The sequence below is a fragment of the Salvelinus fontinalis genome, unplaced genomic scaffold (assembly GCF_029448725.1).
Source record: "Salvelinus fontinalis isolate EN_2023a unplaced genomic scaffold, ASM2944872v1 scaffold_0032, whole genome shotgun sequence".
NCBI lineage: Eukaryota > Metazoa > Chordata > Actinopteri > Salmoniformes > Salmonidae > Salvelinus > Salvelinus fontinalis.
Genome location: NW_026600241.1, coordinates 26,568 through 42,275, shown reverse-complemented (window position 1 = coordinate 42,275; position 15,708 = coordinate 26,568). Strand labels below are relative to the sequence as shown.

General features: G+C 41.6%; 2 protein-coding genes across 2 annotated transcripts; both read left to right on the top strand.

Moving 5' to 3' along the window:
- Window positions 1–2,997: 2,997 nt before the first annotated feature.
- On the top strand, window positions 2,998–4,451 carry LOC129842318 (C-C motif chemokine 4-like). Its single transcript, XM_055910820.1, has 4 exons — window positions 2,998–3,143; window positions 3,285–3,399; window positions 3,585–3,662; window positions 3,903–4,451. Exons 1-4 carry the CDS (start codon window positions 3,056–3,058, stop codon window positions 3,937–3,939), a joined length of 318 nt encoding a protein of 105 aa, XP_055766795.1. The 5' UTR covers window positions 2,998–3,055; the 3' UTR covers window positions 3,940–4,451.
- Window positions 4,452–10,417: 5,966 nt separating this feature from the next.
- Window positions 10,418–11,541, top strand: LOC129842319 (C-C motif chemokine 20-like). Its single transcript, XM_055910821.1, has 4 exons — window positions 10,418–10,505; window positions 10,644–10,755; window positions 11,033–11,110; window positions 11,262–11,541. Exons 1-4 carry the CDS (start codon window positions 10,418–10,420, stop codon window positions 11,296–11,298), a joined length of 315 nt encoding a protein of 104 aa, XP_055766796.1. The 3' UTR covers window positions 11,299–11,541.
- The last annotated feature ends 4,167 nt before the right edge of the window (window positions 11,542–15,708 follow it).

The window sequence follows — 15,708 nt, the reverse complement described above, 5'->3', positions numbered from 1 at the left end:
TATTTTCACGTGAGAATTCAATAGTTCAACACATGAACAGTGATTAAGAAATCTAAATGTTTCAAATAGACGGGAAGTTGACAATAGATTATTAGTAGCACGTATTCATGCTTTGTTGTTGTGATTTCATTCATGTAATTCAGTCATTATTCTATTGTTACAGTCATCAAATATTCAAAAGCTGTAAGAGCCGGCGCTGGAGATGAGAAGTAGGGCCCGGGAGTCAACATTTAATAGGAACAGACATGGAACAAGCAACAGCGTCAGCCCCGGAAACATACGGACAGATGATAAACAATGCAGTAGGGAACAGAGATGGGGAACTGACAAATATAGGGGAGGTAATAAACAGGTGACTGAGTCCAGGTGAGTCCAATACTACGCTGATGCACATGATGGGGAAAGGCAGGTGTGCGTACTGACGGTGGCAGGAGTGCGTAATGCTGGGGAGCCTGGCGCCTTCGAGCGCCAGGGAGGGGGAGCAGGCGTGACAAACAAAGTCACACCTGAAAGTTCCCCTTCAAAGTCGCCATTTGAAATTCCCTTGCTCAACAGGTTAGAGGACTGTTCTTCTGGTATAGAATGTTGACCATCAGTCAGAGCTGTAGAATTAGGAATTACAACTCAGAGCCCTGGGGTCATTATGTCATCATAGCTGTCATACGTCTTGTAAGAAAAGTTCTTGCTCATCCTCAGTGCAACACCCTGTGGTGAAATTAAAGTTCTATACTGGTTCTGAGGTGATTTTCTGGTTTGGTTGATATCTAACTCATCACATATTTTGGTATAAATATCACCACCCCAAATGTGCCCTTTCACAGCTTCATAGGACATAAACAGGGTCAGTTCCATGGTTTGACTCAATAGACTTTATCACTGTGGAGATAGAGGAGGCTGGTGAGAGGGGCTTTAGGAGGACAGGCTCATTGTAATGGCTGGAATGGAATCAATGGAAAAGAGTCAGACACGTTGTTTCCATGTGTTTGATGTGTTTGGTACCATTTCATGAATTCCATTTCAGCCATTAGAATGAGCCCGTCCTCCTATAGCTCCTTCCACCAGCCTCCTCTGTGTGGCGCACAATGCATTGTGTTTCCTCCTAGACCAACTGATAAATCTGATAACTGTACATACAGTATGTTCTATGATATGATCTGTGGTGGTTTCACTGATGTGGGTACATGGTTACACATACACACATAATCACAGCAAAGGTGTTAAAACCTCTAAAAGTCTAAGCCATTTAGGAGGTAGGAGGGTGTTCTACTAATCTAACATATGGAATTGTTTTAAGATGGTCACACCATGGATCATTTAGCTATTTGATGTTGAATTTTAGGACCCCTTTAGGTATCAAAAATAATTCATAAAATATTGCAATTTTCCTTTGCTACTATAGCCAATAGAAAGCCATGAATAACACATTCATAAATCACAAAAAAGACAGTATTTTTTTTATCATAATCAATAAGGTTTTGAAGTGTCTGTCCTATATCTGGGAGATATAAGAACACTCAGGAAATATTTTGTTTTTTGGGGGATACATATTTTTCCCCATATTTTTGTTGGCACAAAACTACCTCCATACGTCTACTCATTTGTATTGGTACCTTCAGACGAGTCCCGTGACACTTGTGGGGGTCGTAGAGCAAAAGGACACCATCGTGTTCGAGGGAGTCAGTGTGGTAATAGTGAAGTATTCGTTTGTAGCTGAAATGGTTCAGACGCAACAGACAATAGTTGACACATCAGTGTTACCAACTTCAGACGAGACCCGTGGGGCTTCTGGGGGACGTAGAGCAAAACAGAGATCCGGAGAACCATTCGGACTCTACAGACGATTTTGTGAGAAGACAGATTTTGGGGAATTCTCATGGTCTGACATCTTTCACTGCATATGTGGAAGGCCGACATACGTGGATGTGGTGGATTGAGATGCAAAAATCTGATATCTTTTACTTAAACTGATGTATTTTAATCGGAATTATTTTCTTGTCATTTAGATTGATGAATGGGTGCGTAAATAGACTATTAATTTGAGGCCACAGTTATTCTCTGTCTGAATCAAAATACAGAGGTTTTTATATGATTGGCACATCTCCCACATCCTTAGGTTATGAGGGTTAAAGGGCATTATACTGTAGAATTTATATATTGTTCAATTGAGGTACAGTGGTTGGCATGTAATTCACCCTACACTCCTTGTATTTATAACTAGGTCATATAGGATCATAGGATAGAATGTTGTTTCTTAATGGGGACCCAAAAGGGGTGCACTGTTCTGTTATTGCTGTAGCACTAGACACCTGATTCCACTAATCATTGGGAGTGTTCCTCTGCCCAGGCGTTGCTGATGCATGCTGGATCTTACAATGCCTGGATAGGTATTTTACGTATCAGCTAACCACATGTTATGTTATAGCAGTCTGGTGCTCGACTGCACGGTCGATGACGTGCCACACAAACATTGGTCGATGCATGCGTCGTCTGAGCAGGGTTTTGATAATGAGGTAATTAGTGGAATCAGGTGAGTAGCGTTTGGGGCAAAACTAAACCCTTTGGGTCCCCAGAACCAGGATAAAGATATACTGAGATATAATATAAACAAAAACTCTCACTTACCATAATCCCAAAATGTATTTCTTAACCCAGGAGACTTCAACAAAGCTACAAGCATTTATGTACACTTATATTCTTACTTACAATATTTAGGACGACATTCTAGTGCATTTGAATCTCCTCAGAATAAATACTGTATATTAATAAACAAGTCATAGTTGTGTTCAAACATTCTCCCTCTTATTGTGTTAAAGAATCTTGTTTCCCTTTTTTGCTCGTTGGGGAAAGTGATGGGGAAATTCTGCCGTGGAACTTTGGTTTTTAAACGTGGATAGGAAAGCCCATTTTACCTCTCAGAGAATAAGTTTCTACCTGCACCAGGAGTATATATATAGCTCTGGTGAGGAGTAGGACCTCACACAGACACTGAATCTCTCTTTCTGAAGACAAGACAGCAGCTCATCACATCACTAACCACAGCACCACAGAAGAAGAGATGGCCCAGATCAGAGCCCCTGTTATTGTGCTGCTCGTGCTCCTGGCTGTGGGGCTGTTCACTACTGAGGCTTCTGCAGCTAAACAAGGTCAATAATCTGCTGTGAAAGTTGTGTCTTAGTCCGTCTGTGTTATTACTGGAACACTGAAATAAACTGTTGGACAATTAGAGTAATATTTAGTCTTCATCAAGATTCCTCTTTAATTGATGATTTGTTCATTTTTTACAGGACGTCGTAGAAGAGGCTGCTGTCAAAGCTATACTGGTGGGGAAATACCTTTTGGAGTTATCGTAGGCTATACCCTACAGAATGATTTTGAAATTTGCAGAATCCCTGCCATCATGTGAGTATCTTTGATGTGATTATTTAGTTTTGAATTGAGGTTCAGGATTCTTTAGAGAACTTTAAATGATTCAGCAAGAAAAATACATTATACTGTAATTATAGTTGAATAGAAATATGGGTTAACAATGCTGTAAAAACAGAGTGTTGAATATGGACTTACGGTTTTGTATGTGTCTCTTCCAGATTCCACACTAAAAAGGGGAAAGATTTGTGTGCAGACCCTTCCCAGAGCTCGGTGATCCAACATGTCAACCGACTGGGGTAAGAATGACTCTCATAAATAACATTACAACTGTTATACTATTTACACTTGAATATTAAAAGGGATTTAGAATATAGTTGTTTATTATGAATGGTACAAACAAAGTTGGTACTCCTGAATGTAGACACACTGAACCTGTTTCAGATTTGACAACAGATACAACTCTAAATTAGAGATATTGAAATATAAGAGTGGTCTTAACAACTGAAAATAATATGATTTTTTCTAATCTATTTCAGGGACAAGGCGGTTCACATCAGGAAATCACAGTCCTAATCCGATGATGGGTTCTGGATACAGATCAGCAGAACATGTGTATTTAACAGTCAGGAACTGAACATGTTAATAACCAGTGTACATCTCCCCTCCTGTTTCATCTGCTATCCATCTACCTATATCTTCTTAGTCCTATATTTTCTGGGCTGATTTTATATAAATAGATTTTGGAAATAAAAAATGTAGTTATAATATAACACTTTTTTTATGAGCAATAAAGTTACGATCTCATTGTAAGACTATCAGGAAACTAAATGTTTAAACTTTTTTTCATGAAAACATTTGTTACTTTTTGTCACTGTTACAATTTTTATCTTTAGTAAATGTATTATATTTTACTATAACCTGTTTGTATATGAAATAGGCTTTGTGATTGCAGAGTTTAATGGTTTGATCTCGTTTTATGGGCATCAGAAATTGCACACGTTGTAGCACTTTTATTCATAAAAGTCTTGTATATGATCATATCATTGATCACATCTGAAGCTTTTAACTGTTACTTTAATATTTTATGTCAATAATAAATATATTTTCTAAAGAATTCTCATTTGTTGTGTGTGTTCATCTTGTGTGGTATGAGTGGTGAATGGAAGATGAACCTTGGACAGTACAATGGCAGACACTAACAGATGAAGCAGACAGAGACAAGATATTGAATAGTAACTGCGGAGGAGACTGCACCATGAGAGGTCACCAGTGGATGGATGTAATAACTGTGGAGGACACTACACCATGAGAGGTCACCAGTGGGTGGATGTAGTAACTGTAGAGGACACTACACCATGAGAGATCACCAGTGGATGGATGTAGTAACTGTAGAGGACACTACACCATGAGAGGTCACCAGTGGGTGGATGTAGTAACTGTAGAGGACACTACACCATGAGAGGTCACCAGTGGGTGGATGTAGTAACTGTAGAGGACACTACACCATGAGAGGTCACCAGTGGATGGATGTAGTAACTGTAGAGGACACTACACAATGAGAGGTCAGCAGTGGATGGATGTAGTAACTGTAGAGGACACTACACCATGAGAGGTCACCAGTGGATGGATGTAGTAACTGTAGAGGACACTACACCATGAGAGGTCACCAGTGGGTGGATGTAGTAACTGTAGAGGACACTACACCATGAGAGGTCACCAGTGGATGGATGTAGTAACTGTAGAGGACACTACACCATGAGAGGTCAGCAGTGGATGGATGTAGTAACTGTAGAGGACACTACACCATGAGAGGTCACCAGTGGGTGGATGTAGTAACTGTAGAGGACACTACACCATGAGAGGTCAGCAGTGGATGGATGTAGTAACTGTAGAGGACACTACACCATGAGAGGTCACCAGTGGATGGATGTAGTAACTGTAGAGGACACTACACCATGAGAGGTCACCAGTGGGTGGATGTAGTAACTGTAGAGGACACTACACCATGAGAGGTCACCAGTGGATGGATGTAGTAACTGTAGAGGACACTACACCATGAGAGGTCAGCAGTGGATGGATGTAGTAACTGTAGAGGACACTACACCATGAGAGGTCACCAGTGGGTGGATGTAGTAACTGTAGAGGACACTACACCATGAGAGGTCAGCAGTGGATGGATGTAGTAACTGTAGAGGACACTACACCATGAGAGGTCACCAGTGGGTGGATGTAGTAACTGTAGAGGACACTACACCATGAGAGGTCAGCAGGTAATTGATGTAGTAACTGTAGAGGACACTACACCATGAGAGGTCACCAGTGGATGGATGTAGTAACTGTAGAGGACACTACACCATGAGAGGTCACCAGTGGGTGGATGTAGTAACTGTAGAGGACACTACACCATGAGAGGTCAGCAGTGGATGGATGTAGTAACTGTAGAGGACACTACACCATGAGAGGTCACCAGTGGGTGGATGTAGTAACTGTAGAGGACACTACACCATGAGAGGTCACCAGTGGGTGGATGTAGTAACTGTAGAGGACACTACACCATGAGAGATCAGCAGTGGATGGATGTAGTAACTGTAGAGGACACTACACCATGAGAGGTCACCAGTGGGTGGATGTAGTAACTGTAGAGGACACTACACCATGAGAGGTCAGCAGGTAATTGATGTAGTAACTGTAGAGGACACTACACCATGAGAGGTCACCAGTGGATGGATGTAGTAACTGTAGAGGACACTACACCATGAGAGGTCACCAGTGGGTGGATGTAGTAACTGTAGAGAACACTACACCATGAGAGGTCACCAGTGGGTGGATGTAGTAACTGTAGAGGACACTACACCATGAGAGGTCACCAGTGGGTGGATGTAGTAACTGTAGAGGACACTACACCATGAGAGGTCAGCAGTGGATGGATGTAGTAACTGTAGAGGACACTACACCATGAGAGGTCACCAGTGGGTGGATGTAGTAACTGTAGAGGACACTACACCATGAGAGGTCAGCAGTGGATGGATGTAGTAACTGTAGAGGACACTACACCATGAGAGGTCACCAGTGGGTGGATGTATTAACTGTAGAGGACACTACACCATGAGAGGTCAGCAGTGGATGGATGTAGTAACTGTAGAGGACACTACACCATGAGAGGTCACCAGTGGGTGGATGTAGTAACTGTAGAGGACACTACACCATGAGAGGTCAGCAGGTAATTGATGTAGTAACTGTAGAGGACACTACACCATGAGAGGTCACCAGTGGATGGATGTAGTAACTGTAGAGGACACTACACCATGAGAGGTCACCAGTGGGTGGATGTAGTAACTGTAGAGAACACTACACCATGAGAGGTCACCAGTGGATGGATGTAGTAACTGTAGAGGACACTACACCATGAGAGGTCACCAGTGGGTGGATGTAGTAACTGTAGAGGACACTACACCATGAGAGGTCAGCAGAGAGTGAATCACTCTCACAGTGTTTCTTATCAAAACACTCCTATTCCAAAGGCCTTGTAGAGATGACATACAGTACATTCATTGTGGATTTGTCTGTGGTGTTTAAGCTCCAAGTTGTTATTTTTGGATTACATTGAAATCTACATGGACCTGGCCTTGATGGTTGTATACAACATACAATAACTTCTACCTGGCAAACAACAGGAGTTTCATACAACTGTTTCCTCTTGTTCCTTTTGAGCTTTTAGACAAGAGTTGATGTTGTGACAAATGCATATTCATTCAAAACAATCAGATATATGACTATTTACAAGAGTTATTCATATTCATCTGTAAAGGTAGCACAACCAAGAGGAACCATGACATCAGCACTGAGTCATCAATCAGTTTTAAATTCCCAAATTCCAAACTGTGCCACAACACACACTGTTGTCTCTGCTGTCAAAGCAGTGAAATTCCAGTTCTGGAAGTTGTCATTCTGCATTTGCAACCAAATTATTTTCACGTGAGAATTCAATAGTTCAACACATGAACAGTGATTAAGAAATCTAAATGTTTCAAATAGACGGGAAGTTGACAATAGATTATTAGTAGCATGTATTCATGCTTTGTTGTTGTGATTTCATTCATGTAATTCAGTCATTATTCTATTGTTACAGTCATCAAATATTCAAAAGCTGTAAGAGCCGACGCTGGAGATGAGAAGTAGGGCCCGGGAGTCAACATTTAATAGGAACAGACATGGAACAAGCAACAGCGTCAGCCCCGGGAAATATACGGACAGACAATAAACAATGCAGTAGGGAACAGAGATGGGGAACTGACAAATATAGGGGAGGTAATAAACAGGTGACTGAGTCCAGGTGAGTCCAATACTACGCTGATGCACATGATGGGGAAAGTACCAGTACTGACGGTGGCAGGAGTGCGTAATGCTGGGGAGCCTGGCGCCTTCGAGCTCCAGGGAGGGGGAGCAGGCGTGACAAACAAAGTCACACCTGAAAGTTCCCCTTCAAAGTCGCCATTTGAAATTCCCATGCTCAACAGGTTAGAGGACTGTTCTTCTGGTATAGAATGTTGACCATCAGTCAGAGCTGTAGAATTAGGAATTACAACTCAGAGCCCTGGGGTCATTATGTCATCATAGCTGTCATACGTCTTGTAAGAAAAGTTCTTGCTCATCCTCAGTGCAACACCCTGTGGTGAAATGAAAGTTCTATACTGGTTCTGAGGTGATTTTCTGGTTTGGTTGATATCTAACTCATCACATATTTTGGTATAAATATCACCACCCCAAATGTGCCCTTTCACAGCTTCATAGGACATAAACAGGGTCAGTTCCATGGTTTGACTCAATAGACTTTATCACTGTGGAGATAGAGGAGGCTGGTGAGAGGGGCTTTAGGAGGACAGGCTCATTGTAATGGCTGGAATGGAATCAATGGAAAAGAGTCAGACACGTTGTTTCCATGTGTTTGATGTGTTTGGTACCATTTCATGAATTCCATTTCAGCCATTAGAATGAGCCCGTCCTCCTATAGCTCCTTCCACCAGCCTCCTCTGTGTGGCGCACAATGCATTGTGTTTCCTCCTAGACCAACTGATAAATCTGATAACTGTACATACAGTATGTTCTATGATATGATCTGTGGTGGTTTCACTGATGTGGGTACATGATTACACATACACACATAATCACTGCAAAGGTGTTAAAACCTCTAAAAGTCTAAGCCATTTGGGAGGTAGGAGGGTGTTCTACTAATCTAACATATGGAATTGTTTTAAGATGGTTACCCAATGGATTAGTTAGCTATTTGATGTTGAATTTTAGGACCCCTTTAGGTATACAAAATAATTCATAAAATATTGCAATTTTCCTTTGCTACTATAGCCAATAGAAAGCCATGAATAACACATTCATAAATCACAAAAAAGACAGTATTTTTTTTAATCATAATCAATAAGGTTTTGAAGTGTCTGTCCTATATCTGGGAGATATAAAAACACTCAGGAAATATTTTGTTTTTTGGGGGATACATATTTTTCCCCATATTTTTGTTGACACAAATCTACCTCCATACGTCTACTCATTTGTATTGGTACCTTCAGACGAGTCCCATGACACTTGTGGGGGTCGTAGAGCAAAACAGAGGACACCATCGTGTTCGAGAGAGTCAGTGTGGTATTAGTGAAGTATTCTTTTGTAGCCCAAACAGTTCAGAAGCTACAGACAGAAGTTAACAAATCAGTGTTACCGACTTCAGACGAGACCCGTGGGGCTTCTGGGGGACGTAGAGCAAAACAGAGATCCGGAGAACCATTCGGACTCTACAGACGTTTTTGTGAGAAGACAGATTTTGGGGAATTCTCATGGTCTGACATCTTTCACTGCATATGTGGAAGGCCGACATACGTGGATGTGGTGGATTGAGATGCAAAAATCTGATATCTTTTACTTAAACTGATGTATTTTGATCAGAATTATTTTCTTGTCATTTAGATTGATGAATGGGTGCGTAAATAGACTATTAATTTGAGGCCACAGTTATTCTCTGTCTGAATCAAAATACAGAGGTTTTTATATGATTGGCACATCTCCCACATCCTTAGGGTATGAGGGTTAAAGGGCATTATACTGTAGAATTTATATATTGTTCAATTGAGGTACAGTGGTTGGCATGTAATTCACCCTACACTCCTTGTATTTATAACTAGGTCATATAGGATCATAGGATAGAATGTTGTTTCTTAATGGGGACCCAGAAGGGGTGCACTGTTCTGTTATTGCTGTAGCACTAGACACCTGATTCCACTAATCATTGGGAGTGTTCCTCTGCCCAGGCGTTGCTGATGCATGCTGGATCTTACAATGCCTGGATAGGTATTTTACGTATCAGCTAACCACATGTTATGTTATAGCAATCTGGTGCTCGACTGCACGGTCGATGACGTGCCACACAAACATTGGTCGATGCATGTGTCGTCTGAGCAGGGTTTTGATAATGAGGTAATTAGTGGAATCAGGTGAGTAGCGTTTGGGGCAAAACTAAACCCTTTGGGTCCCCAGAACCAGGATAAAGATATACTGAGATATAATATAAACACAATCTATCACTTACCATAATCCCAAAATGTATTTCTTAACCCAGGAGACTTCAACAAAGCTACAAGCATTTATGTACACTTATATTCTTACTTACAATATTTAGGACGACATTCTAGTGCATTTGAATCTCCTCAGAATAAATACTGTATATTAATAAACAAGTCATAGTTGTGTTCAAACAGTCTCCCTCTTATTGTGTTAAAGAATCTTGTTTCCCTTTTTTGCTCGTTGGGGAAAGTGATGGGGAAATTCTGCCGTGGAACTTTGGTTTTAAGGCGTGGATAGGAAAGCCCATTTTACCTCTCAGAGAATAAGTTTGTACCTGCACCAGGAGTATATATATAGCTCTGGTGAGGAGTAGGACCTCACACAGCCACTGAATCTCTCTGTCTGAAGACAAGCAGCTCATCAAGACAAGCAGCTCATCATCACAGCAGCTCAACACATCACTAACCACAGCACCACAGAAGAAGAGATGGCCCAGATCAGAGCCCCTGTTGTTGTGCTGCTCGTGCTCCTGGCTGTGGGGCTGTTTGCTGCCAAGGCTTCTGCAGCTAAACAAGGTCAATTTTGGATGTGGAAGTTTTATCTTAGTCCGTCTGTCTGTCTGCCTGCCTCTTTCTCCCTCTCTCCTTGTTTTTTGCTAATTGTTTTTTTGAATTGCTATACAAGATAACAATTCTTGTCTTTTTGCTCAATAGGTTTTCCTACAGGCTGTTGTACACGTTACTCCCAGGGTAGGATAGACATTGGTCTCATCCGTGGCTTTTCCGTACAGACAGTGATGGACAACTGCAACATTGATGCTATCATGTGAGTGACGTTGGAAGGCCTAACAGTAGAACTGTGCTTAATAGGTCTGAGACAAATTGCAAGTAAAATGAAAAGATGAATTGTAATACATGTATTATTTCATTCATTTAAGTGTATCATTAAGTATAAAATAATTGTATAACAGAAGTAATACAACTTGATATTATTTGCATTGATTTATTTGCGAAGTGATATTGCATTGTGATATTATAGAGATGTAAGCCTATAAAGCACTGATGATTGACTGATGTTGTCTCTTCAACATGTTCTCTTCCAGTTTCCACACGGTCAGCGGGAGATTCCCATGTGTGGATCCCACCAAGGGCTGGGTTATGAAAGCTGTTCAAAAGCTGAGGTAAGAATTCATTCATATTTATTTGGGAAAAAATGATTTGGTTCCATGGAATTGAATTGTACTGACAGTGTGTGTAGGGTTTATCATAAGGATATTAGGTCAAACTATGGTTGTAAGAAATGGATGACATAACTTGATTTCTTCTCTACAGGGAGAGAGCGGAACGATTGAACAAGAGAAAGTCATAGGAATAGTTGTCATCACAAGGGGACGAAGACGTCGTGTTGCTATCTTCATTGACGGAGGATAATGCAAACATGCTGGAACCCTGATATCTCTACGTTTATCCAACTACCTGAGTTTTATCAGACATTTTTCTGTACTGAAAAGTATAATAAATGAAGAATATAAGCAACGGGGAGCACCTGGACACAGCCCTTAGCCGTGGGACATTGGCCACATATGACAAACCCTGAGGAGCCTTATTGCTATTATATACTGGTTACCAACATAATTAGAGCAGTAAGAATATTAGTTATTGTCATACTGATAGTATACGCCAATCAGCATTCAGGGCTGGAACCACCCAGTTTTTGATTTTATATAACCTATTTGTATATGAAATGATCTCTGTGTTGGCAGAGTTTAATGGTATAATCTTGTTCTATGAGCATCAGAAATCGCACGTTTTAACCCTTTTATTCATAAAGGTATTGTGTATGATCAGATCATTGATCACATCTGTAACATTTAACAGTTACTGTTACATTTTATATCTATAATAAATCATTTATATTTTACTAAGAATTCTCACTTCTTTTGTGTATTCATCTTGTGTGGTATGAGTGGGGCTCCTGAGTGCCGCAGCGGTCTAAGATACTGCATCTCAGTGCTTGAGGTGTCACAACAGACACCCTGGTTTGAATCCAGGCTGTATCACAACCGGACATGATTGGGAGTCCCATAGGGCGGCGCACAATTGGCCCAGCATCGTCCAGGTTTGGCCGGTGTAGGCCGTCATTGTAAATAAGAATTTGTTCTTAACTGACTTGCCTAGTTAAATAAAGGTTACTTTTTCTGGACAGCACAATGACAGATACTAATTGATGAAGCAGACAGACAGAGAAAATATTGAATAGTAACTGTGGAGGACACTACTCCATGAGAGGTCACCAGTGGGTTGATGTAGTAACTGTAGAGGACACTACACCATGAGAGGTCACCAGTGGATGGATGTAGTAACTGTAGAGGACACTACACCGTGAGAGGTCACCAGTGGGTGGATGTAGTAACTGTAGAGGACACTACACCATGAGAGGTCACCAGTGGATGGATGTAGTAACTGAAGAGGACACTACACCATGAGACGTCACCAGTGGATCGATGTAATAACTGTAGAGGACACTACACCATGAGAGGTCACCAGTGGGTGGATGTAGTAACTGTAGAGGACACTACACCATGAGAGGTCACCAGTGGATGGATGTAGTAACTGTAGAGGACACTACACCATGAGAGGTCACCAGTGGGTGGATGTAGTAACTGTAGAGGACACTACACCATGAGAGGTCACCAGTGGGTGGATGTAGTAACTGTAGAGGACACTACACCATGAGAGGTCAGCAGTGGATGGATGTAGTAACTGTAGAGGACACTACACCATGAGAGGTCAGCAGTGGATGGATGTAGTAACTGTAGAGGACACTACACCATGAGAGGTCACCAGTGGGTGGATGTAGTAACTGTAGAGGACACTACACCATGAGAGGTCACCAGTGGGGGGATGTAATAACTGTAGAGGACACTACACCATGAGAGGTCACCAGTGGATGGATGTAGTAACTGTAGAGGACACTACACCATGAGAGGTCAGCAGTGGATGGATGTAGTAACTGTAGAGGACACTACACCATGAGAGGTCACCAGTGGGTGGATGTAGTAACTGTAGAGGACACTACACCATGAGAGGTCACCAGTGGATGGATGTAGTAACTGTAGAGGACACTACACCATGAGAGGTCACCAGTGGGGGGATGTAGTAACTGTAGAGGACACTACACCATGAGAGGTCACCAGTGGGTGGATGTAGTAACTGTAGAGGACACTACACCATGAGAGGTCACCAGTGGATGGATGTAGTAACTGTAAAGGACACTACACCATGAGAGGTCACCAGTGGGTGGATGTAGTAACTGTAGAGGACACTACACCATGAGATGTCAGCAGAGAGTGAACCACTCTCACAGTGTTTCTTATCAAAACACTCCTATTCCAAAGGACTTGTAGAGATGACATAAAGTACATTCATTTTGGATGTGTCTGTGGTGTTTAAGCGCAAGGTGGTTATTTTAGGATTACATTAAAATCTACATGGACCTGGGCTTGATGGTTGTATACAACATACAATAACTTCTACCTGGCAAACAACAGCAGTTTCATACAACTGTTTCTTCTTGTTCCTTTTGAGCTTTTAGACAAGAGTTGATGTTGTGACAAATGCATATTCATTCAAAACAATCAGATATATGACTATTTACAAGAGATATTCATATTCATCTGTAAAGGTAGCACAAGCAAGAGGAACCAATGACATCAGCACTGAGTCATCAATCAGTGTTAAATTCCCAAATTCCAAACTGTGTCCCAACACACACTGTTGTCTCTGCTGTCAAAGCAGTGAAATTCCATTTGTGGAAGTTGTCATTCTGCATTTGCAACCAAATTATTTTCACGTGAGAATTCAATAGTTCAACACATGAACAGTGATTAAAAAATCGAAATGTTTCAAATAGACGGGAAGTGGACAATAGATTATTAGTAGCATGTATTCATGCTTTGTTGTTGTGATTTCATTCATGTAATTCAGTCATTATTCTATTGTTACAGTCATCAAATATTCAAAAGCTGTAAGAGCCGACGCTGGAGATGAGAAGTAGGGCCCGGGAGTCAACATTTAATAGGAACAGACATGGAACAAGCAACAGCGTCAGCCCCGGAAACATACGGACAGACGATAAACAATGCAGTAGGGAACAGAGATGGGGAACTGACAAATATAGGGGAGGTAATAAACAGGTGACTGAGTCCAGGTGAGTCCAATACTACGCTGATGCACATGATGGGGAAAGTACCAGTACTGACGGTGGCAGGAGTGCGTAATGCTGGGGAGCCTGGCGCCTTCGAGCGCCAGGGAGGGGGAGGGGGAGCGGGAGCAGGCGTGACAATTGCATTGAATTGCAAAATCTGATGCAATGATTTACTGCCATAGGGCTGGGTGCAGCTAGTATGTGATGTGGGTGGGCATTCTATGTTGTATTTCTAGGTTATCTTTTTCTATGTGTTTGGCCTAGTATGGTTATCAATCAGAGGCAGGTGTCAGTTGTTGTCTCTGATTGGGAGCCATATTTAGGATGCCTGTTTTCCTTTGTGTTTTGTGGGTGGTTGTTCCCTGTGTCTGTGTTTTCACCATATGGGACTGTTTCATTTTCGTTTTGTATCATTCACGTTGTTATTTTTGTATTCTTAGTGTTCAGTTATTAAATTGAATATGGACACTTACCACGCTGCACTTTGGTCCTCACCTCATTCCAACGACAAGCGTTACAATTGGTCAATGTACAGGAAGAAAATACATAGTTATCTTCATATTTGTTAAACAGAATATATTTGTTAGGCCTCGTCATTTGGACAATTAAATAGGAATATCAAATGTCTGAGGTATGAAAACACCATGTACTCTACATCTTAGATAGAGATGGAAATAACAATTAAGAAACATGAACCAAAACTCATTACAACTGTTATTGACCCAGTGTGTCAACTCAACCATAACAGACATGCAGCCAAACATGCTGATGGAAATGCTCTCCTCCTCTCTCTCTCTTCATCCCTGTCACCATCTCTCTCCTTCCCTCTCTCCCCATCTCTCTCTCTACCTCATTTTCCCTCTCTCCCACTCTTCCTCCCTTTCTTTCTCTCCCCCCTCTCTCCCCAAAACTACTCCCTCTCTCTATCTCTTTCTTCCTCCCTCTCCCTCTCTCCCCTGTCTCTATCTCTCCCTCCTCTCTCTGTCACTCTCTTCTCTTTCCTCTGCCATCTCTCTCTCTCTCTAACCGCCAGGGTTTTGAGGTTTGGGGGGAGGGGGGCTGATGTGTGATGTAGGTGTGATGTAGATTATGATGTGTTTTCCCACTTAAATCAATCTGACAGACAGTTAGATGGGTATGTACCCTCTTAGGAAAAATGGTTCCAAAATGGTTCATCGGCTGTCCCCGTAGGAGAACCCTTTTTGGTTCCGGGAAGTACCCTTTTTTTTCCCCACATAGATCCATTTTGGGCTTCATGTAGAACCCTCTGTGGAAAGGGTTCTCCTTGAACCAGGTTCTATATAACTTCTTCTTTTAAGGAGTTGAACTCAGAGTTGAAAAAAGTTACCTCGCAAACTCCTCAAGCCTGATTCTTAGTACAGGGCTCTGATGGTCCCTCTCCTATCTAGTGTAAGTCTCACTCTTGCCACTAGAGGGAAGCAGAACCTGTCAAACTTTAGAAAATCCAACTCTAACTTATTTGTATTTAATTTATTTAACCTTTATTTAACTAGGCAATTCAGTTAAGAACAAATTCTTATTTTCAATGACGGATTACCAAAAGGAAAAAGG

Coding starts and splice junctions, on each gene's coding strand:
- LOC129842318 (XM_055910820.1), top strand. CDS start 3,056: ATGGCCCAGATCAGAGCCCCTGTTATTGTGCTGCTCGTGCTCCTGGCT. Junction 3,144..3,284: donor GGCTTCTGCAGCTAAACAAG/GTCAATAATCTG, acceptor CATTTTTTACAG/GACGTCGTAGAAGAGGCTGC. Junction 3,400..3,584: donor TGCAGAATCCCTGCCATCAT/GTGAGTATCTTT, acceptor TGTCTCTTCCAG/ATTCCACACTAAAAAGGGGA.
- LOC129842319 (XM_055910821.1), top strand. CDS start 10,418: ATGGCCCAGATCAGAGCCCCTGTTGTTGTGCTGCTCGTGCTCCTGGCT. Junction 10,756..11,032: donor TGCAACATTGATGCTATCAT/GTGAGTGACGTT, acceptor GTTCTCTTCCAG/TTTCCACACGGTCAGCGGGA. Junction 11,111..11,261: donor AAAGCTGTTCAAAAGCTGAG/GTAAGAATTCAT, acceptor TCTTCTCTACAG/GGAGAGAGCGGAACGATTGA.